The 24,997-nt window shown below is 40.4% G+C and overlaps 1 protein-coding gene across 1 annotated transcript in view; it reads right to left on the minus strand.

Annotated features, from left to right (window-relative positions):
* DDX46 (DEAD-box helicase 46) overlaps positions 1-24,997 on the minus strand; it is a 74,135-nt gene that overhangs the window by 19,751 nt on the left and 29,387 nt on the right. Inside the window, exons 10-16 of the mRNA XM_038007717.2 lie at positions 23,433-23,608; positions 22,395-22,516; positions 19,062-19,140; positions 17,073-17,155; positions 13,174-13,338; positions 12,051-12,213; positions 1,132-1,325 (exon numbers count right to left, since the gene is read on the minus strand). Coding sequence (XP_037863645.1) covers positions 1,132-1,325; positions 12,051-12,213; positions 13,174-13,338; positions 17,073-17,155; positions 19,062-19,140; positions 22,395-22,516; positions 23,433-23,608 — 982 coding nt within the window. The remainder of the gene's footprint in view (positions 1-1,131; positions 1,326-12,050; positions 12,214-13,173; positions 13,339-17,072; positions 17,156-19,061; positions 19,141-22,394; positions 22,517-23,432; positions 23,609-24,997) is intronic.

Raw genomic sequence — 24,997 nt, forward strand, 5'->3', positions numbered from 1 at the left:
TTGCAAGAATTTTTCTCATCTATAAAATAGAGTAGTATCATCTACCTCAAAGCAAAGTTTTAAGGATAAAATGACATTATATATGTAAAACACTTAAACAGTTCTAAGGATAAAATGACATTATATATGTAAGGATAAAATGACATTATATATGTAAAACACTTAAAATGACATTATATATGGCAGATAATACATCATCCATTAATGTAAGCTATGACATATAAATATTATTTATTGCTTTATTATGCAATGTACAGGGTTAGAAAATTAAATATATCATAATCAATGTCTCCAACAACAGAATAGTCTGCTGCCTCTAGAAGGAATGAGTTAGACCTATACAGTTTCTAGAATACAGGTGAGTCAAAAAAGCAAGTAATATATATTCGTATGAATGATAGGGAGGTAAAGAGGGGAGGAGGAGAAATTGGTAGGTGTGGAGAGGGGTATATTTTATGATCCCATGTTTTTTTAAAAATGTTCCTGAAGTATAAACATGTATGTGTCTGTGTATACAGATGGTCCCTGACTTACAATGATTCAATTTATAATTTTTCAGCTTTACCATGATGCAAAAGTGATACGCATTCAGTAGAAATTGTACTTTGAGTACCTATACAACCATTGTTTTTCACTTCCAGTATTTAGTAAATTACATGAGATATTCAAAACTTTATTATAAAATAGGCTTTGTGTTAGATGATTATGCCCAAGTATAGGCTAATATAAGTGTTCTGAGCATGCTGAAGGTAGGCTAGACTACTATGATGTTTAGTAGGTCAGGTATATTAAACGCATTTTCAACTTATGATGGGTTTATCGGGACATTGTAACCCCATCATAAATCAAGGAACATCTGTATACAAATTTCTAGGCATGAGGGGAAAATCTAAAAGGGGAGACAAACTGTTAACAGGATCCGCCTATAAAGAGCAGCTAGGTATCTGATAATCTGAACAATACTTAGACCTGTACATGTATATAAATTATTAACATCAACCACTCTTCACACTACGTGGATTAAAGATTTTCAAAATGTCTCCATAACTCCTATTATCTACTCCTTGAAATACTAAAGAAACACTTGTATTTTAATATAATGAAGATCAACTATAAAAAACTTATTTTTACCTTGTTGCCTGCTCTTCCAGTCCGCCCTGCTCTGTGTACATAATCCTCATAATGGTTGGGGCAGCTATAATTTACTACAAGAATCAGATGTTTCACATCTAGACCTCGGGCAGCAACAGACGTAGCCACAAGAAGTTTGCAGGTCCCGTTCTTAAAGTCATTTATGATGCTATCTCTGTCATATTGATCAATGCCTGCAAGTAAATTAAAGAGCTGTAAAACATGTTCAAATTAAATATTCCATCTCTTCTGACCAAGAATCTAAACTCAGAGTGAAGAACAAATTGACACATCCAACTCCTAAAATATAGAAAATAAAACACTAAGAAAATTTAATGGCAAGATTAAAGGTTATTGCTATTAACTCATTTATGAATATTTCAACACTGGTCTTGTATTGCCCTCTTTCTTCTACATAAGGTTTATATTTGCAAAGGCCCAATATCAGAAATTGACTTAAACCTGTTTGGGAGCCAAAGGGAGAAAAGGCAGAAACATTCAGCCTATATTGATAAGAGTTAGATATTTCTCCTTTTCCTGTAGGTTATTTAGAGCCCTGTTACTCAGTTTTGTCCAAGGACCAGAGCAGCATCACCTGGGAGCTTGTTAGAAATGCAGAATCTAGGCCAGGTGTGGTGGTTTATGCCTATAATCCCAGCACTTTGAGAGGCCAAGGCGGGCGGATCATGAGGTCAGGAGCTCGAGACCAGCCTGGACAACATGGTGAAACCCCGTCTCTACTAAAACCACACACACAAATAAAAGCCGGGCGTGGTGGCACATGCCTGTAATCCCAGCTACTCGGGAGGCTGAGGTTGCCATGAGCCGAGACCATGCCACTGCACTCCAGCCTGGGCGACAGAGAAAGACTCTGTCTCAGAAAAAAAAAAAAAAAAAAAGGAAATGCAGAATCTAGGGTTATACTCCAAACTACTAAATCAAAATCTGCATTTTAAAAAATCCTTACGTGATTATGATACGCAAATTAAAGTTTGAGGAATACTGGTTTAAAAGTACCCAAATGGGTCTCTCTTAAATAAGTGATCCAGTGACAAAGTAGAGTATAAAATACTGTAAGTTCTATTACAACATGCCCAAGCCACAAAATATTTTATGATGAGGTTCCCAGGAAACTCTGGTAATAGAGAAGGGAATAAGATAAACTCTCAAAACTTAAAACTCATGTTTTCAATGGGAGATTTCACAGAAAATCTGGGTTTAACATACAGACTGTTTAGCATGTAAATAATTACCAATATTAAGTCCTAGTACTACCTAAAATTTTAAAGGTACTCTTCAAGGATTGATTTAAAGGAAGTATTTGAATCACTGTCAAAGAAATTGGAATCTAACACTTCACCAAAAAAATCGCCTAAGAAAATTTGATGAAATCAATATCAGTATAAATTTAAGTTTATAATTTAAAAATACCAAAACTTTTACTTTAGCCTAAGGTATCCTGACTACTAACATAATCACACAAAATTGATTCCTTGGAATTGAGTATAATATGCTAACTGAAGCAGCATATGGGATGTCAACCCAAAAACCATGAACCCCCTTCCTTTTTAAAATAACCACAATTTTGTTCACATACTAACCCAACACATGATCAGGTATACATCAAATGGGAGATGGGCCTAATCCCAGTCTCAAAGAGTTAATATACTTGTTGTACACTAGCCCTTTTCGAATTTTCTGTTTTCAGGATGCCTTTTTTTTTTTTTTTTTTTTTTAAAGACGGAGTTTCACTCTTGTTGCCCAGGCTGGAGTACAATAGCGTGATCTCGGCTCACTGCAACCTCCGCCTCCCAGGTTCAAGTGATTCTCCTGCCTCAGCCTCCCCACTAGCTGGGACTACAGGCGACTTGTCACCATGCCTGGCTAATTTTTGTATTTTTAGCAGAAACAGGGTTTCACCATGTTGGCCAGGCTGGTCTTGAACTCCTGACCTCGGGTGATCCGCCCACCTTCCAAAGAGCTGAAATTACAGGCGTGAGCCACCACGCCCAGCCTTTAGGATGTCTTTACACGCTTAAAATCAGTAAGGACCCACACCCAAAGAGCTTTAGTTTAGGTCTTGCCTATCAATACTTAATGTATTAGAAATTAGAACAGAGAGGCTGGGGGCAAGGCTCACACCTATAATCCCAGCACTTTGGGAGGCCAAGGCAGGAGGATCACCTGAGGTCAGGAGCTTGAGACCAGCCTGGTCAACATGGCGAAACCCCGTAACACAAAAAAATTAACCAGGCGTAGTGGCAGCCACCTGCAATCCCAGCTACTTGGAAGGTTGAGGCAGGAGAATCGCTTGAACCTGGGAGGTGGAGGTTGCAGTGAGCCAAGATCATGCCACTGCACTCCAGCCTGCGCAACAAGAGTGAACCTCTGTCTCAAAAAAAAAAAAAAAAAGAAAGAAAAGAAAAGAAATCAGAACTCAGGAAATTTTTAAATACTGGATTTGTTTAAAAATACAGTTCCTCGGCTGGACGCGGTGGCTCACGCCTGTAATCCCAGCATTTTGGGAGGCTGAGGCAGGCGGATTACAAGGTCAGGATTTCAAGACCAGCCTAATCAATATGGTGAAACTCCGTCTCTACTAAAAACACAAAAATTAGCCAGGTGTGGTGGAGGGCGCCTGTAGACCCAGTGACTCGGGAGGCAAGGCAGGAGAATAGCTTGAACCTGGGAGGCGGACGTTGTAGTGAGCCGAGATCATGCCACTGCACTACAGCTTGGGCGACAGAACGAGACTCCATCTCAAAAAATAATAATAACAATAAAAAAAGGCAGTTCCTCTTCCAGGGGCGTGGTCTAGAGGCACTCAGAATGGTCAAGCATTTGACATACTGCCTGTCATAGGCTTTCTACAATACAGCCTTTAACAAAACTAGGCTGTCTGGAATCCCTGGTAATAGAATTATTTACCTTTATTTATACCAAGAAAGTTGGGAAAGCACCAAAATCTGCAGGTGGCTTGTGCCCAGGCAGACTTCAAGGGGTTTGTGTTGTGAGATCTAACATTGTTATATGAATGCCCAAAACAAAAAAAAACATGTCAGCAGAGCCAATGGTGGTTCCATGTGTGTTAAATGTGATCATGACAGGATTAAGCATACTTTCCTTATCAAGGAACAGAATATCATGGTGAAAGTGTTGAAGGCACAAGCGCAGAGTCAGAAAGCTAAATTTTAAAAATGACTTTTGAATAAAAATTAAAAGACTAGAAAAAACATAGCAATGACATGTTAAAAAGCACATTCTTGTGAAAAACAACTTTTCCAGAACAATAAAATAATTACATTAAGACAAAGGGGCCAGCCTGGGCAACATGCCAAGCCCCTTCTCTACAAAAAATTAGCTTGGTGTGGTGGCACGTGCTTGTAGTCCCAGCTCCTCGGGAGGTTGAGGTAGAAGGATCACCGGAGCAAAGGGAGGACCAGGCTGTAGTAAGCTGTGATTGTGCCTCTGCACTCCACCCTGGGCAACAGAGTAAAACCCTGTCTCAAAAAAAAAAAAAAAGACAAATGGCACTGATTTACATTTTTGCCAATCTTTTTCAGGTCAGGCTTAATAGAAGATAACCGGAATGTCATATCTTCTATATTCAATCTGTCACAATATACCATGCCATTCAACCTGTAGCAAACCCTGCACACTAGAGAGAATGAGAGTGAAAAAGGCAAATAACATCATTGGATCATTAAGAAAATACATATAGTCTTACAAACCTCCTGACATCTCAGGGACTCTCAGAGGTCCTAGGATATTTTTTCTTACATTCGGCCAGGCGCATTGGCTCATGCCTGTAATTCCAGGGCTTGGCAGGCCAAAGTGGGCAGATCACCCTGGGCAACATAGCAAAAACCCATCTTTACAAAAAAGACAAAAATAGACTAGGCATGGTGGCTCATGCCTGTAGTCTCAGCTATTCAAGAAGCTGAGGTAGGAGGACAGCTTGAGCCCTGGAGGTCGAGGATGCAGTGAGCTGTGACCACACCCCTGCACTCCAGCCTGGGAGACAGAGCAAGACATTAAGAAACTGTCTCAAAAAAAAAAAAAAAAAAAAAGAAGAATCATTTGTCATTTTCTTTGTCTATGAATGAGGCTTAAGCATATGATACGACAGAATTCTCGCCAAAAAGATAAAAGTAGTATTAAAGACAAGTATTATGGGAAACAACTTCCTTAATATAAAAACACACATTTACAACAATATAGGAGAAACTCTTACTGGACCAATCCCTCTGGCAGGTAACAACTATGAACTCTGGGCAAAATAAAGAGCAACTACATAAAGACACTAGAGAGTGACTAACAGCAGCAGAAATGAGAAAGAAGTTGACACTTGGAAGAAAGTATTGCACTAGCAAAGTGTAGAGGATTGTATTTATTTACTTACTTATTTCAAACTCTTTGCTCAGAGGCAGGCCCAGCACAGACCAAGCGAGGAAGTCAAAACTTGAACAGAAACTCACAGTCTTATAAGAGAAACCACCAGAAAGTGTTCAAAACAAACTTAGGACTAGGAAACAGAGGAAATAAATCCTGAAAAGAATGGAGCAGAAAGCCACAACTGTGCATACATATGCTGCCCAAATACCTAGCTGACTCCTAAGCTACAGATTTGTGAGGCAAAAATCTAAGCAGTTGGGATGGAAAAAAAAAAAAAATTAAGAGATTTCAGGTCCAGGCTCGGTGGCTCAGGCCTGTAATCCCAGCACTTTGGGAGATCAAGGCGGGTGGATCACCTGAGGTCAGGAGTTCCAGACCAGCCTGGCCAACATAGAGAAACCCTGTCTCTACTAAAAACACAAAAATTAGCTGGGCGTGGTGGCACGCACCTGTAGTCCCAGCTACTTGGGAGACTGAGGCAGGAAAATCGCCTGAACCTGGGAGATGGAGGTCCAGTGAGCCGAGATCACGCCACTGCACACCAGCCTGGGAGACAGAGCGAGACTCTGTCTAAAAAATAATAACAAAATTAAAAAGTAAGAGATTTCAGATGCTGCCCATTAAAGGAAGACAGTTTGGATGCTGGGTTCTGCCAAGTTAACGCTCTATTTGGAAACCACAAAAAACAAAAACAAAACACCACTTGTGGGAGACATCAGAGAATTGAGAACTTAGAATCTCTACAGTGGATCATTCAAAGTCCAGTATACAAACAGAAATTACTAGACGTACAAAGAAAGACAAAACCATAAAACAAAAATCAAGAGAAAAGACCATCAATAGAGACTGACATCAATATGATCCAGATGTTATAATTAACAAAGATTTCAAAGCACATATAATTATGATCAAGACTTTTTAAAAATGCTTACAAGGAATGCCTAAAAAATCTAATCAGACAAACAAGAAAATGTAAAAGAGAACACACTTGTAATTTTAGAACTAAAAAAAATACAATAACTGAATTCAAAAATTCACTGGATGGGCTTAACAGAAGATAGGACGATGACCCAAAAAAAACCCAAAAAACAAATAAATAAATAAATAAAATAAAGTTGACAACAAGGTAAAAGAAATTATCAGGGCCGGACACGGTGGCTCACGCCTGTAATCCCAGCACTTTGGGAGGCCGAGGTGGGTGGATCACCTGAGGTCAGGAGTTCGAGACCAGCCTGACCAACATGATGAAACCCTGTCTCTACTAAAAATACAAAGTGAGCTGGGAGTGGTAGCATATGCCTGTAATCCCAGCTACTCAGGAGGGTGAGGCACAAGAATCGCTTGAACCCAGGAGGCAGGGGTTGCAGTGAGCCAAGATAGTGCCATTGCACTTTAGTCTGGGCAACAAGAACAAAACTCTATCTCAACAAATTATCCAATTTGAACTATGGAGGGGAAAAAAAGGTTGAAAAAGACTGAACAAAGCATCAGTGAGACAATATCAAAAACTCAAACATATACATAACTGAAGTCCCAAAGAGAGAATAAGGCAAGAAAGAAATAGCAACCAAGAATTTCCCAAATTCAGAACAGGACATAAATTTATAGATTCTAGAAGTTAAATGAACCCCACACAGAATAAATACAAATAATACCATCCTTAGATATAGTTACCATATGACATAGCAATCCCATTCTTTGTTATCTACCCTAATGAAAGCTGACATTCACACAAAAACCTTTATTTGTATAATAGCAGCTTTATTCATAATTATAAAAAAAAAAACTAAAATGTCCTTAAACAGATGAACAGACACACAAACAGTGATAAATCCATACAATGAATACTACTCAGTAATAAGAAAAAAAGAACTATAGACCGTGGCTCAGGCTTGAATCCCAACACTCTGGAATTTGAGGTGGGAGGACTGCTTGAACCCAAGAGTCCGAGATCAGCCTGGGCAACATGGTGAAAGCCCATCTCTACAAAAAAATATTAAAACATTAGTTGGGCAAGGTGGCACATGCCTATAGTCCTAGCTACTCAGGAGGCTGAGGTAGGAGCATCGCTTGAGCCTGGGAGGTGGAGGCTGCAGTGAGCCAAGCTGAGATGGCACCACTGTACTCCAGCCTGGGCAACAGAGAGAAGCTGTCTCAAGAAAAAAAAAATAAACTGTGCAAGAACTTGGGACTTGGATGTATATCAAAGTCATTAAGCTGAGTTAAAAAAGCCAATTGCAAAAAGTTACATACTGTAGGATTCCATTTACAAACTTTTCTCCTCCTTTGAGATAGGGACTCACTCTGTCGCCAAGGCAGGAGTACAGTGGCACAATCTCGGCTCACTGCAACCTCTGCCTTCCAGGCTCAAACAATCCTCCCTCCCACCTCAGCCTCCTGAGTAGCTGGGAGGCTAATTTTTTATAGTTTTTAAATTTTTTTACAGAGATGGGGTCTTGCTATGCTGCCCAGACTGGTCTCAAACTCCCAGACTCAAGCAATCTGCCCAACTCAGCCTCCCAAAGTGCTGGGATTACATGCATGAGTCACCGCACCTGACCTATAAACATCCTTAAAACAACACATGAGGTCACGCATGGTGGCTCAGCCTGTAACCCCAGCACTTTGGGAGGCTGAGGTGGGTGGATCACCTGAGGTCAGGAGTTCGAGATTACCCTGACCAACATGGCGACAATCTGTCTCTACTAAAAATATAAAAATCAGTGAGACAAGGTGGCGCACGCCTGTAATTCTAGCTACTTGGGAGGCTGAGGCAGGAGAATCGTTTGAACGCGGGAGGTGGAGGTTGCAGTGAGCCGAGATGGCGTCATTGCACTATAGCCTGGGCAACAAGAGCAAAACTCTGTCTCAAAAAAAAAAAAAAAGAACACATGAGTGATTGCCAGCAGTTATGGATGGGGAAAGATACCTTTACAGGGACAAGATGAGGGGGTTTTTTAGGAAGTGATGGAACTGTTCTGCAACCTGATTATGGTGTATTCTGTGGGATGTGGCTAAAGCAACCAAAATACTGGAAGCAGCCCCCAAACCCAGTGCCCAACAGAAATGACTACACTGTGGCACAGTCATATAATAAAATGTTATTCAGCAATAAAAGGGGAGGAACTACTGATACATGCAACAACACAGATCAATCTCAAAAGGCATATGATAAAAGAAACCTTACATAAATAATAATGCATTATATATGATTCCATTTATCTATAACTCTAAGAGGTAAAAAAAAAAACTAATCCATGTTGAAAAAATTTGTTTAAAGTATTTGACTCAGGCTGGGTGCAGGAGCTCACGGCTGTAACCCCAGCACTGTGGAAGGCTGAGGTAGGCGGATCACTTGAGGTCAGGAGTTCGAGACCATCCTGGCCAACATGGTGAAATCCCATCTCTACTAAAAACAAAAATTAGGCAGGCATGGTGGTACATGCCTGTAGTCTCAGCTACCCAGGAGGCTGAGGCAGGAGAATCACTTACACCCAGGAGGTGGAGGTTGCAGTGAGCCTAGATCGTGCCACTGCACTCCAGCCTAGGCAACAGAGTGAGATTCCATCTAAAAAAAATAAAAGTTGTTGACTCTAGAGGGGCAGGGACAGAGATAAACTGAGCGAAATTTCTTAGATGGTTTTTTGGTTTGTTTTTAAGAGAGAGAGTCTCACTATGTTGCCCAGACTGGCCTCGAACTCCTAGACTCAAGCAATCCTTCTGCCTCGTCTCCTGAGTAGCTGGGACTACAGGCATGCAACACTGTGCCCAGATTAGGTTTTTTGTTTGTTTTTTTTTTTCTTAAGATGGAGTGTCGCTTTTGTTGCCCAGGCCAGAGTGCAACGGTGCAAACTTTGCTTACTGCAACCTCTACCTCCCGGGATTAAGCGATTCTCCTGCCTCCTGAGTGGCTGGGATTACAGGTATCCGCCACCATGCCTGGCTAATTTTTGTATTTTTAGTAGAGACAGGGTTTCACCATGTTGGCCAGGCTGGTCCCAAACTCCTGAGCTCAAGTGATCCACCTGCCTCAATCTCCCAAAGCGCTGGGATTACAGGCGTGAGCCACTGCACCCGGCTGGCTTTTTTTTTTTTTAATATTCACAAATTTTGCTATAGTCCCAGCTACCTAGGAGGCTGAGGAGGGATGATCGCTTGAGCCCAGAAGTTCAACACCAGACTGGGCAGCACAGGGAGACTCTGTCTCAGAAAAAAAAAAAACCAAAAAACGAAACAAGTTTTGAACTAGTGTTAACGATATGCATATTGACATGAAATGTCACAACCTGATCTCCAATTTATTTGAAATGTGTGAAAAACTAAGAAAAATTGATGTGAGGGTAGACAATGAATAGTAGCTAAAAAATTGATAAACAAATATAGTCATCACTCAGTATCCTCAGGGGATTGGTTCCAGGGCCCCTGGCACATACCAAAATCCTAGGACGCTCAAGTCCCTTATATAAAATGGAATAGTATGCCCATATCATCTACATCCTCCTGAAAACTTTAAAAAACTCTAGATTACTTAAAACCATCTATTATAGTGTAAATGCTATGTATTAATAGTTTTTATACTGTACTGTTTAGGGAACAATGACAAGAAGAATAGATTTTGTGTATGTTCAGGATAGACACATTTTTTCCCAAATATTTTCAATCTGCAGTCTATGGACACGAAGGGCTGGTTGTATATATACACAATGGAATATTATTCAGCCTTACAAAGAAAATCTGACAAATGCCACAATACAGATGAACCTTGAAAGCAATTTGCTAAGTGAAAAAGACCAGTCACAAAAAGACATAGAATGTATGATTCTACTTATAGGAGGCACCCAGAAGAGGCAAATGCATAGAGACAGAAAGCAGAATAGAGGTTATGAGCAACTGCTTAGGGATGGGGAAAGAAATTTGTTACTTAAAATAGTACTGTTTCTATTCAGCGTGATTAAAACATTCTGGAAATAGATAGTAGTGAAGGTTATAGCATTGTGAATGTACTTAATGTCACTGAATTATATACAAAAAATGGTACATTCTAAGGCCGGGCGTGGTGGTTCACACCTGTAATCCCAGCACTTTGGGAGGCCAAGGCAGGCGGATCATCTGAGGTCAGGAGTTCAAGAACAGCCTGGCCGACATGACGAAACCCTGTTTCTACTAAAACACACACAAAAAATTAGTCAGGCATGATGGCATGAGCCTATAGTCCCAGCAACTCGGGAGGCTGAGGCACAAGAACTGCTTGAACCCAGGAGGCAGGAGACGGAGGCTGTAGTGAGCTGATATCGCACCACTGCACTCCAGTCTGGGTGACAGAGCAAAACCCTGTCTCAAACAAACAAACAACAACCAAAAAAAATGGTGGGTGGGGGCGGGGACATTCTATGCAGTGAATATTTACCACAAAAAAAGAGTCATTTTTGGGCCGGGCGTGGTGGCTCACACCTGTAATCCCAGCATTTTTGGGAGACCAAGGTGGGCGGATCACCTGAGGTTGGGAGATCGAGACCAGCCTGACCAACGTCGAGAAACCCCGTCCCTTACTAAAAATACAAAATTAGCCAGGCATGGTAGTACATGCCTGTAATCCCACCTACTGGGGAGGCTGAGGCAGGAGAATCACTTGAACCTGGGAGGCGGAGGTTGCAGTGAGCCAGGATTGAGCCATCCACCCACCTCAACCTCCCAAAGGGCTGGAATTACAGGCATGAGCCACCGTGCCCAGCTGGTCTCTATCTCTTGACATTGTGATCCGCCTGCCTCAGTCTCCCAAAGTTCTGGGATTACAGGTGTGAGCCACTTCACCTGGTTTTTTTGTTTTTGTTATTTTTTGCAGAGACAGAGTCTCACTCTGTTGCCCAGGCTGGAGTGCAGTGGCATGATCTCAGTTCACTGCAACTTCCGCCTCCCAGGTTCAAGCAGTTCTCCTGCCTCAGCCTCCCAAGTAGCTGGGATTATAGGCACGTGCCACCATGCCCAGCTAAGTTCTGTATTTTTAGTAGACACACAGTTTCGCCAGGTTGGCCAGGCTGGTCTCCAACTCCTGACCTCAGGTGATCCGCCCACCTCAGCCTCCCTAAGTGCTAGGATTACAGGTGTGAGTCACCATGCCTGGTCTGTGTTTTGTGTTCTAGTTCCACACATATGTAACAATAGCAATATCACAAGAAATTAAAATGTTACTTTGAAATTTCAATAAAAGCTCTTTAAAGTGAATCATGAAAACCTACAGATAGCATGTGCAATGGAAAGGGTGTAACAGAGAAAATTTAAATTCAATTCCTCCATAGTCAATAAATGGTGATGGAACTTGGTCAAACCAAAGTATGCCTGTATGATTTTCTTTCTCTTAGATGGGGCAATAATAATACTTACTCCCACAGAGCACTTTTGAGTAAAAACTGATATAAAATTTAGTTCTGAATTATAGAGAACAAAGTAAATATCACTGAGAACACAGCACAATGCTCGGCAAGTACTTAATAGATACTTTATGTGTGAATCAAGTGAATAATTACCTCCATGAAGAGACATGCAAGGATAAGATGCTCTCATTAAATCCTTTAGAAGACCATCAGCATGTTCCTGCTTATCCACAAATATAATGACAGATCCTGACTCTTGATAATGGCCTAGAAGCTCAAGTAACTTTAAGAATTTCTTTTCTTCTTCAATCACAATCTGAAAACACCATATTGTACCAAGTTAATGGAGTGAAAATGCAAATGGATCCCTGGGACAGAAATATTCATTTTATTTGTGGTGAATGAATAAATGAAAATATCTTGCTATATCTTTACCAAGGGCTAGGAAGACATTGATTTTAATTGTAAACAATAAAAAAAAAATTGTAAACTTTCAGGGTTTAACAGGCTTGCAAATGTGGGCAAATGATCATCTGTTCTCTCTGGCTCTTAATTTCATATCCTAGTAACCAAGAGATAAAATAGGTATGTGACATTTCTTTTCCCTTTGTAGAGACAGAGGTCTCGCTATATTGCCCAAGCTAGTCTCCAGCTCCTGGCCTCAAGTGATCCTCCTACCGTGGTCTCCTAAAATAGTGGGATTACAGGCATGAGTCACCACGCCCATCTGGTATGTGACATTTCTATATATCGGCTCACCACTCACCACTTTTGATGAGAGAAACTAAAATGACATTTTATTTTATGTCTTTAAAGAGACAGAGCTCACTATGGCTAGGGTGCTATTCACAGATGTGATCCAGCTATGATAAGCAAGAAAGTTTTGACGTGTTCTGTTTTTCTGCCCTGGGTAGAATATCTCATTCTTTAGGCAATCTGGTGGTCCCCTGTTACCAGGAGGTCACCACACTGATGCTGAACGTAGTATGGACAAAGATATGCATAGTACACTACAGTCCGGAACTACAGGGACTGAAAAGCTGCAACTTCAGGCATGCACCACCGCACCCAGCAAAAAAAAAAAAAAGAGCATTTTAAATAGTTGCATGGAACAGCATAGTTAAGTGTATCTGGTAAAATACTGAAGGCTACAGTAGTGGTATACGACTTCATTTTAGAAATTATCTTGCCCACCTCACACACAGTGATCCCAAAAGGATCACACATACTACCTAAGTATCAACGAAACTGGGAATTTCCTAAAGATGGTACCCACCACTTGTTGCTCCACATCCGAGCAAACCACACTCCTGCCTCCAACTTGTACTTCAATAGGTTTACTCAGGATCCTGCGAGCCAAAGCCTCCATAGCTCTGGGGAAAGTAGCTGAAAACATAACCGTCTGTCGATCAGGACGAACATTATCCACGATGCGCATGACCTGAGAAAAAGAAAACATTATAAATAAACATGGTAAATAGGGTCTTCAAAGCTTACGCAAGGTTAAAACCAAGTAAAAGGAACTTTTGAGAACAACTATCTCAGTTTTGCCACTCCCACAGTCTTTCAATCTCAAGAAACGACAACTCCATACATGCTTAGGCCAAAAATCTAGGAGACATCTTTGATTAATCTCTGTCGCTCATCCTACAACCAATCCATCAACAAATGTAGTGTTCTCTCTTCAAATTATATCTAGGATACAACCCACTACCACTGTTTCCCTTCATTTATTCAACACGTTTTTATTAAAGAACCATCTTGAACCAGGTACTGTTCTAAGTACTAGGAATATGCAATAAAAATAGACAAAAAGAGGAGGATTCTGGGAAGCTGGCAGAGCAGGAATCACCAGGAATCTGTATCCACACCTAGACAACAGCTGTGCTGGTAGAATCTGTCTGATGTAACCACTTTGGAATTCTGTAATCTACAGAAGGTTTGCAACTTCCTGGGAAAAGCCTGGAAGATAAATTGTGGCTGTTTTCTGCCATTTTCAGCTCTTAGCACAGTAGCAGTTAACCATCCCCCACAAACAGCCCCACAGCAGGCAGGCATGCACATTTCTGAAGCAAACTGTACAGAGCTTGCAAGAGCCAGGGTGGTCAAGAAGGACTCTGTCCTCCAAATATGGAGGATCTCTGCTCTGATTGTTACTTCTGATCACAGAGGTAAAGACAAAGAGACATTGGCTGTTATTGTTGCATTCACACCCTGCAAACCACTGCAAGTACGGACCCCTCAAGCTGAAGTGACTACCAGGGGTTTTAAAATCTGATGCCCCTTCCCTCTGCCTTAATTTTTCTCCTTTTAAGAGCCAAAAATTAAATACTAGGAGTTTAAAAAACAAATGAATATCCAAAGAAATTTACAAAGTAACCACACATACAGAATGCCACAGGCTCAGAAAACACATGAAATGACCTTAAGTGTACAACTCAGGGCAATCCTAGCCACAGACCACCTACGACAATCAAATACAAAAATAATAAACAATAACAGTAATAAAAAACAGTAAACCCTAGGGAAAGGGGAGAATCTGATTCCCAAGTTACCACATTACTAGATTCAAATGTCTAATTTTCAGGCTGGGTGTGGTGACTCAGGCCTGAAATTCCAGCACTTTGGGAGGTCAAGGCAGGCGGATCACTTGAGCTCAGGAGTTAGAGGCCAACCTGGCCAACATGGTGAAACCCTGTCTCTACTAAAAACACAAAAATTAGCCAGGCGTGGTGGCATACGCCTATAATCCCAGCTACTCAGGAGGGTGAGGCAGGAGAACCACTTGAACCTGGGAGGTGGAGGTTACAGTGAGCCACTGCACTCCAGCCTGGGCTACAGAGTGAAACTGTCTCAAAATAAATAAATAAATAAAAATAATTCCCAATTCTCACTATTTTCTTCAGTATATAATCATGCCTGGAAGCACACTACTGCTTGCCAACTCTTCTCTAGGCAGAAGTCAGTGTGCAGCTTTCATCTATGAAATTCACAAAATAATCACAAACTAAATCGAAATTTTCCTCTTTTTTCTTGAGACACGGTCTCACTCTGTCACCCAGGCTGGAGTGCAGAGACATTACATTGACTCACCACAGCCTCTATCTCCCAGGCTCAAGCAATTCTGCTACTTCAGCCTCCTGAGTAGCTGGGACTATAGGCGCATGCTCCCACATCCAGCTAATTTTTATGTATTGAACATAAATACATGAGAGAATGCTGAATTAATCATTTATTTTGTTTATATGTATTTATGTATCTGTATGTATTTATGGCAAGGAATGATTCACACTTTGCCTTTCAATGGAAAAAGTTGTTTTGAACTCACTCTATAAGAACCTGGTTTACCAGAAGGTCCCTATCAATCACTCTTATCTACTTAAAGCATTATAATAAAATCTAAGATTTCACATGACTGGGAAAGACATTGAAAGGCACGTGACTCTCATCCATCTGATACTTCAATTCTCTTTACTCTCTTTCCACAAACAGACCCCTTGCCTCTGCTTGAATATCTGGAAGAAACAGATATTCAGTATCATATCAGCCCCCGCTTCCTCATGAAGCAATGTTTCATCTCCAAATAATGTTTATCCAGTCCTTCCTCAAACTAAACTCAGATCAAGCTCCATATGACTTCCCCACTGGATCCCATTTGTACTCCTTGGGACCAAAAAAATAAATTCAATGTTGCTTTCATGTGACACTTGTTCAGAGTTAAAGGATGCTATCATATCTTCTACCTAAAGCTGATTATTATTATTATTTATATTATCATTTTTTGAGACAAAGTCTAGCTCTGTCGCCCAGGCTTTAAGTGCAGTAATGCGATCTTGGCTCACTGCACCCTGTGCCTCCCAGGTTCATGTGAGACTCCTGCCTCAGCCTCCCAAGTAGCTGGGATTACAGGCGTCCATCACCATGTCCAACTAATTTTTGTATTTTCAGTAGAGACAGGGTTTCACCATGTTGGCCAGGCTAGTCTGATCTCCTGACTTCAAGCGTTCTGCCTGCCTTGGCCTCCCAAAGTGCTGAGATTAAAGGCATGAGCCACCATGCCCCGCCCAAAGCTGAGTATCATTTTAACTGTTTCTCATATGGCTCAAGCATTACCATAATCCTGCTTCTTCTGTGTTCTTCTATTTACATCTCATTTAGAATGCAGTCCTTAAATCTAAACACAATACATGCACTATCATATAACAGGCAATAAATTTTTGGAGAGTACATGGATAAACTGAAAAGGCTAAATATGACATTTGCCTTATCCCTTTTCTATGCACATTTCCATTACTGTGGTCTCTTATAACCCTTTTTTTATTTATTTTTTGGCAACTACAGCCTACTGACAATTCACAATGCTCTTCTTAAGAAAACTTTCTACCACCTTTAAAATGTGTTCCTATAAATCTGTATCACTGAAATTTTGCACCTGAGCAAACAGCATATATAAGGAATATAAAAACCTAGGCTAGACAAATTCTTTAGGCCATTATCTTAGTAAAAGTGAATGACTTTGATAAATGTAAATAACGTGCTATCTAGACTAGATAATGAGGTATTTAAAAGCATGATTTAAAAGAATTTATTTAAAAAGACAATGGGCTGGGCGTAGTGGCTCACGCCTGTAATCCCAACACTTTGGGAGGCAAGGTGGGTGGATCACCTGAGGTCAGGAGTTCGAGACCAGCCTGGCCAACATGGTGAAACTCCATCTCTACTAAAAACACAAAAGCTAGCCAGGCGTGGTGGTGGGCACCTGTAGTCCCAGCTACTTGGGAGGCTGCGGCGGGAGAATCGCTTGAATCCAGGAGGCAGAGGTTGCCATAACTGGTGATCACTCTCCACTGCACTCTAGCCTGGGCGACAGAGCAAGACTCCATCTCAAAAAAATAAAATAAGGCTTAAGGTCTATTATTAGCACTCCAATTCTAGTTTAACTGGTGTTGGTCTTACATGGCTAAGAAATGCCAGTATAAACACCTCCTGAAGAAGTTTTATGAGGAATCTGAAACATAAATGTGTGCTTCAATACTGTATGTCCCCAGTCTTCTGTATTACCATGCAACAGAAAAGTGTGTGTGTGAATTTCAGAAACCACATGAACATTCCATTCTCATGGCAGCTACAAGGTTATATTTACATTTCAAAACACTTAAGAAATGTAATGATTACCTGGGGTTCAAAACCCATATCAAACATTCTGTCTGCTTCATCTAAAACAACATATGTCACTCTTCGAAGATTTGTGACCCGACCTAAGATGAGAAGAAAAATAAAGACAAAAAGAAAACTAAAAATCAGTCCCAATTCATTTTATGGCTACCAAGAACTTTTAAAAACTGTAAAGGAAACTAAAATGCCTGACTTAACCAGAGGGGTAAGTTAGGTATCTTTAAAAAGTGAAAAGAAATTTTGATCTAAAATGTCTTAATCTAGTGACAAATACTTTCTGACAATGGGTATATGAGGCCCTTTATTTTGTCAAACTCGTCTCTTGCATACCATCATAGGGCCTGAAGAACCTGTAAAATTCAGAAAACAGCCCTCTCCAAAACACATCATAAAACTAAGACTGAGATGAAGCATCGAGCCACATCAGCCATTATCTGACAGCATCACCTAGAAAAAAACATATTAGAGATTACAGCGTATGTGTGGAAAGCAAGTTCTAGTGCTATTTTAGACACAGAAAATGCCTCTCTATATTATTTTATAACCTTCTTCATATATTTAGAAGCTTCTTAAATGCGCATGTCAAACCCTTTATGAGAAGCTATTTGACAGCATTAGGAAACTAATGTAACACATAAAAACTTTAAATACCAAAACACATTACATAAACACATTTTCCATACAAAGATATAAATCCCAATTTTATTAAGTGAACCCACTGACTTAAATAAATGCCAACTGGCTTCCTAATCAGTGAAAACAAAATACATACACAGGAAACCTCTTCTAAAATACTAACACAAGCATTGCTATCAACTGTTGAATCAATCTCCTGGCAAAAACATGTACAAAAAGTTATTTAAAAATAGACCAAAATGACAGATAAGAGAAAAAGGTAAAATTAATCAAGATGAATTTCAGGAGGAGACTTAATGCAGCATTGAGAAAAAAAAAACAAGGGATTATTTAATCAGCATTCAAATCAAAACTTTCCATATGCTAGACAAGCACAAAGACTTCTCAAACAATTTTGATGTCACTTTGCCAACTTCATGTACAATTAGAATTAAGTTCATACAGAAATTCAAGCAGAATACTATTAGAAACATGCACTAACTCACAGTTTTTAACACTCTATTATGTACATACTGAATATTGCAATAGAAACCTCTGAGAACATTTTCTTCAAAAAATAAAAAGTGCCAAAATAAGTGCTATCTAATATTTAAGTATTCCACACTAGCATTTGTAGCCCCAATTAGTTTTGCAAGGTCGGGAACAGCATTAAATTACCTACCTTTGATGGTTTAAGTCTCGGAAGCCCAGTTCTATAAATCTTGAAGGGCCTTTCTCCACAGAAGTTAAATAATGTCAACAGTTTAGTAAGAGTTTTGATAGGGAATAATTTAACAAAGCATAACATTTGAGCTACAAACATGCAATATTTACAAAAGATAAAATTTCTTGAAGCTGCAATATCTTAATTTATGTAGTATTGTAAGAAAATACTAGCTCATGTGGAGAAAAAGTCTAAATTTTGTAATAAAGAAAAGGCTACTACCCTATTCTTTTACTAAGCAAAGCCAGGCCAAAAATGGATTAAGAATCCAAGTTATGATCCAAAGGAGTTACTTCTGAAAAAAATTTTTAAATTGCAAAAATATCATTAATGTTTATAATAATCAATTTGTTCCAATACAAGTTTTTTGGTTTTTTTGGGTTTTTTTTTTTTGAGACGGACTCTCGCTCTGCCACCCAGGCTGTAGTACAGTGGGGTGATCTTGGCACACTGCAAGCTCCGCCTCCCGGGTTCAAGCTATTCTCCTGCCTCAGCCTCCCAAGTAGCTGGGACTACAGGCTACAAATTTTAAGATACTGCAACTTTAAGAAGAAATATAGAAACCCTTTGTTGGTTTCTTGCATCTGTTTTAACAAAAAAATGTAAAGAATTCAAAAAGGAAAGACACCAAAAAAATACCCCTGACTTACCACTGTTAGCCGCTAACATGTCAATCATTCGACCAGGTGTGCAAACAATAATTTCAGCACCTCTTTTCAGCTCAGCAATCTAATAAAAAAGATGAAACTTAATAGTCTATCACTAATGCTTACTTAAACACTAAAAAATATTACATTTAGTTCTTGCCTAGTCTGGTAAGAAGACTTCAAAGCCTCCTGCCTAATTATTTTGAATCTCAGGGCACTACTAAAGAAACAGCAACGGGGCCGGGCGCGGTGGCTCAAGCCTGTAATCCCAGCACTTTGGGAGGCCGAGACGGGCGGATCACGAGGTCAGGAGATCGAGACCATCCTGGGTAACCCGGTGAAACCCCGTCTCTACTAAAAAAATACAAAAAAACTAGCCGGGCGAGGTGGCGGGCGCCTGTAGTCCCAGCTACTCGGGAGGCTGAGGCAGGAGAATGGCGTGAACCCGGGAGGCGGAGCTTGCAGTGAGGTGAGATCGCAGCACTGCACTCCAGCCTGGGTGAAAGTGTGAGACTCCGTCTCAAAAAAAAAAAAAAAAGAAAAAAAGAAAAAAACAGCAACAACGTGACCACATAGTGCCATAAATTTGAAACAAATAAAAACTAGAGAATTTTGTAAATTTGATTTGCCACTATCCCTCAAAACCAAGAAACAAACTTAAGAAAGCAGTTTAAAAAAAAAAAGTGATCATCTTTGAGCCCAGGAGTTCAAGGTTGCAGTGAGCTATGATCACATCCTTGCACTTCAGCCTGAGCAAGAGCGAGACCTTGTCTCAGAAAAAGAAATTTCGAAGTGACCACATAGACGAGCGTTTTTCAAATTGAGGATTGCCACATTAGTGAATCGTTAAATCCTTTAACAGTCATAATCAGCTTTTTTTTTTTTTTTTTTTGAGACAGGGTCTCATTCTGTTGCGCAGGCTCTGTTGTCCAGTGCAGCAGTGTCATCATAGCTCACTGCAGCCTAGATCCTGGGCTCAAGAGACGATCACTTTTTTTAAAAAACTGCTTTCTTAAGTTCGTTTCTTGATTTTGAGGGATAGTGGCAAATCAAATTTGCAAACTTCTCTACTTAGCCACTGGCTAGGACTACAGGCACTCGCTAATTTATTTACTGTTTTAAGAGATGGGGTCTCACTATATTGCCCAGGCTGGTCGCAAACTCCTGGACTCAAGTGATTCTCCCATTTCAGCCTCCCAAAGTGCTGTGATGATTACAAGTATGAGCCATAGTGCTCAATCACAACCAGCATTTTTTAAACGAAATGGAATGCAAAATACCGGAAGTCCCTTAACATCATAAAACTTTTGTTTGGCATTTATATAAATACAATGTGCAAGCATGTACCATGTTGTTTTGTAAGTATATTTCTACAAGTTATAGTCATGAAAAATCATAAACTTAGAAAATGAAGTTCAAGTAATTAAAATAGCACTGGAGTTAACAAAAGCAAATATTCTTGAAGTGTGTTCTTGTTGTAACAAGAGTCCTAAGAAACAGTTTTGTAGTTAAGTTCAGAAAATGACAATTTATCCCATTTATCTAGCAACACGATACACATTAGCTTATTAAGAACTAAGAAGTCTTACAGGAAAGAAACTGGTTTTAACTTTTTATACTCCAACGTTTCCAAAACTTATCCAACCACAGAACCTACTTTTTTGCCTTCTTCTACTCAGGCAAAATATCTGAAAACTATTTCATTCTTTAGAAGACAACTGAAGGGATGGTCATAGTGGCTCACGAGGGAAGCCAAGGCAAGCAGATTGCTTGAGCCCAGGAATTCGAGACTAGCCTGGGCAACATGGCAAAAACCTCATCTCTACAAAAAAATACAAAAATTAGCTGGGTGTGGTGGCATGCATCTGTGGTCCCAGCCACTCAGGAGGCTGAGGAGGAAGGACTGCTTGAGCCCAGGAGGTCACAGACGCAGTGAGCCAAGGTCACACCACTGCACTCCAGCCTGGACAACAGAGCAAGATGTTGTCTCAAATAAAACAGAACAAAAAAAAAAGAAGAAAAAACACCTCTGATATTAATGCATCCCAGTAATCAGCATCACTTTCTCCCCCCGAAGATGGAGTCTTGCTGTCTCCCAGGCTGGAGCGCAGTGGCGTGATCTCAGCTTACCACAACCTCTGCCTCCCAGGTTCAAGTGATTCTCCTGCCTCAACCTCCCAAGTAGCTGATATTATAGGCACGCGCCACCACACCAGGCTAATTTCTGTGTTTTTAGTAGAGACCGGGGATCTCGCCATGTTGGCTAGGCTGGTCTTGAGCTCCTCATCTCATGATCCACCTGCCTTGGCTTCCCAAAGTGCTGGGATTACAGGCGTGAGTCACCGTGCCTGGCCACCATCACTTTTTAAAGACGTCAGCATAGATTATAGAAAATAAATGCTCAGAGATCAGAGACCTAGGTTCCAGGACAAACTCTACAACGTATTAACCTAATTGGTCAACTTAATAAATCTTTCTGAATATTTCCTCATATGTAAAATAAAAAAAAAAATCTGCCTTCTCAGGCAGGGGAAGAGGGAGGAGGGATAATCTACGTAAAAATGACTCAAAAATTCTAATATAGTATTAACATAATATGTTCTTTTTTGTCACAACTATATTGAGTCATAATTAACAAAAATTATATATATTTAAGGTGTACAACATGTTTGATAAACATGTACACTCTGAAATGATGACCACAATCAAGCTAACATATCCCCTTACATAGTTACCAATATTTTCTTTTGTGGTAAGAACATTTAAGATCGGTTTGGCGCAGTGGCTCACGCCTATAATCCCAGCACTTTGGGAGGTCAAGGCAGGAGGACCACTTGAAGTCAGGAGTTCAAGACCAATCTGGCCAATATGGTGAAACCCCATCTCTACTAAAAATACAAAAATTAGCCAGGCAAGGTGGTGGGCACCTGTAGTCCCAGCAACTTGGGAGGCTGAGGTAGGAGAATCGCTTGAACCGGGGAGGCGGAGGTTGCAGTGAGCCAAGATTGTGCCACTGCACTCCAGCCTGGGTGACAGGGCGAGACTCCACCCCAAAACGAAAAAAAAAAAGAACATGATGTGAGATCTACTGACTTACCAAATTCTTCAGCATACAATATAATATTAACTAGTCACCATGCTGTATGTTACATCTCCAAAGGTATTCATCCTGCATGAAATAACTAATTCTTACTATTATTTTTATACCTCATTTTTAAAATGATTTTAGAAGCAATCACTATTCAAAAAACTAAAAGTAAAAGTCACTCTTTTACTTTATTGAATGTTCCAACTTGAGAAAAGAATGGAAAACATGAATATTTCTTATGTAACTACCTGCTCACTGATTCCTGTTCCTCCATAAACACAGACCACTCTAAGTCCCAAAGTCTTGGAAAACTTCTTACACTCTTTAGTAATCTGTAAAGCCAGTTCTCGAGTTGGAGTCATGATGACAGCTGGAAAGATAAATACATCAGTAGCCTAACCACCAAAATTCTTAAGGCTATGCTTTAAAGTATTCAATTTCACCTCTACAATAAAGTTCAGATTGTTTCACCTAATTTTTTTTGTTATGCATCTCTGAAAACTATTTCAAAAGTTGTATAACAGCAGAGGTTGTGGGGAAGGATAAGTATAAGCAGTTTAAAAACATGCTAAAAGAAGAAAAATGACAGTTAAATGCCTCATCCAACCCTCAGGAAAACAAATACTTGGTTCAATAGAACGCAAATAGTTTTCTAATGCAAATCACAGAACAAAGAAAATCAAGTGACTCACTGTGCCACAGAAGCCATACTGCTGCTTCCAGAAACAACCTTGGTCTGAGGGGCACAGACGGAGGAGAGAGATACTATGCCCCGTGTTCCTAAGAGAAAAGCTGAACAACTTTCCAAAACCCTATTCAACTTTGCAAGAGTTATCTCTGCCAAGATGAATCAAGAAACCAGAATCTAAACAACTAATCTTGAATGAAATGCTGGCATTATAGCCTGTTAAGGCCAAAAACTACCTAGGAAAATATGTTTCCCTAGTATCTTCCATGTTGCCTTTACATATCTATTGATACTAGGCTAACAAACCTCAATATACATAAACAGATGCACGAGGAGTCTACCTGCCAAGTCAGAGTTTAAAAACTGAGCTGTGCCAGGAGGGGCTGTTTTTGTACTTCTGAGATGTCACTCCAGAGCTCTGAAGATTCTCACTCCACCTGCTGGTAAGGGGAAATCAGCCCCAAAGTGCCAAATTGATAAAGAAAATGTACATAAAGACATCTTCACTGTCATAATTAAGAACATTATAAACTATAAGGTCTTTCTGTTTGACAACAAAGCTGTTATTTGAAAAATAGTTTAATGAAAACAACTGTACCTATTGGCCCCTCTCCTTCTTCTAATGACCTCTGATCCATGATGTGTCTAAACATGGGCAACAGAAAAGCAATGGTCTTTCCACTTCCTGTTTTGGCAATGCCAATCAAATCTCGTCCAGACATTATAGCAGGAATAGCTTGGGTTTGGATGGGCGTGGGCTTTTCATAGCCATGCCTTAAAAAGAAAACCAAACGAAGATAAGGTAAGAATTGAGATTGCTGGGCCCCAAAGAGGTCCCATGTGTTCCCATAAAAATAAACTTTCAAAAGGCTGTATATATTCATACAATAAAATACTATTTGGCAATAAAAAGGAATGAAGTACTAACACATTCTACAATATGGACTAACCTTGACAACATTATGTAAAGTGAAAAAGGTCCGTCACTAAAGACAAAAATTGTTTGATCCCATTTACATGAAATGTTAGGAATAGCCAAATCTATTCTAGGGACAAAAAGTAGATTAATGGTTGCCCAGGGGTGGGGAGAGGGGAGAAGACTGACTACTAATGGACAAAAGTTTCTTTTTGGGATAATGAAAAATTTAAAAATTAGGCAGGGCGCAGTGGTTCATGACTGAAATCCCAGCATTCTGGGAGGCTGACATGGGAGAATCATTTGGGGCCAGCAGTTCAAGACCAGCCTGGTCAAAAGAGTGACATCCCATCTCTTTAAAAAACAAAAAGGGGGGGGCCAGGCATGGTGGTTCATGCTGTAATCCCAGCACTTTCAGAGGCCGCGGCGGGTGGATCATCTGAGGTACAGAGTCTGAGACCACCCTCACCAAAATGGAGAAACCCTGTATCTACTAAAAACACAAAATGAGCCAGGCGTGGTGGCGCATGCCTGTAATCCCACCTACTTGGGAGGCTGAGGCAAAAGAATCACTTGAACCCGAGAGGTGGAGGTTGTGGTGAGTGAGATAGAGCCAATGCACTCCAGCCTGGGCAACAAGAGTAAAATTCTGTCTCAAAAAAAAAAAAGGCTGGGCACGGTGGCTCATACCTGTAATCCTAGCACTTTGGGAGGCCGAGGCGGGCAGATCACCAGGTCAGGAGTTTGAGACCAGCCTCACATGGTGAAACCCTGTCTCTACTAAAAATACAAAAATTAGCCAGGCGTGGTGTGGCAAACACCTGTAGCCCCAGCTACCTGGGAGGCTGAGGCAGGAGAATCATTCGAACCCGGGAGGCAGAGGTTGCGGTGATCCGAGATCACACCACTGCACTCCAGCCTGGGCAACAGAGTGAGACTCTGTCTCAAAAAAATAAATAAATAAAATCAAAAAACAAACAAAAAAAAAATTCAAACAAAATTTTCAAAAATTAGACTATTGTAATGGTTGCAAAACTATAAAAATACACTAAAAAACATTAAGTTGGCTGGGCGCGGTGGCTCATGCCTGTAATCCTAGCACTTTGGGAGGCTGAGGCGGGTGGATCATGAGGTCAAGACATCAAGACCATCCTAGCCAACACGGTGAAACCCCGTCTCTATAAAAAATACAAAAATTAGCCAGGCGCAGTGGTGCACTCCTGTAATCTCAGCTACTTGGGGGACTG

Source organism: Chlorocebus sabaeus, chromosome 23 (genome assembly GCF_047675955.1).
Source record: "Chlorocebus sabaeus isolate Y175 chromosome 23, mChlSab1.0.hap1, whole genome shotgun sequence".
In the NCBI taxonomy this organism is placed as follows: domain Eukaryota; kingdom Metazoa; phylum Chordata; class Mammalia; order Primates; family Cercopithecidae; genus Chlorocebus; species Chlorocebus sabaeus.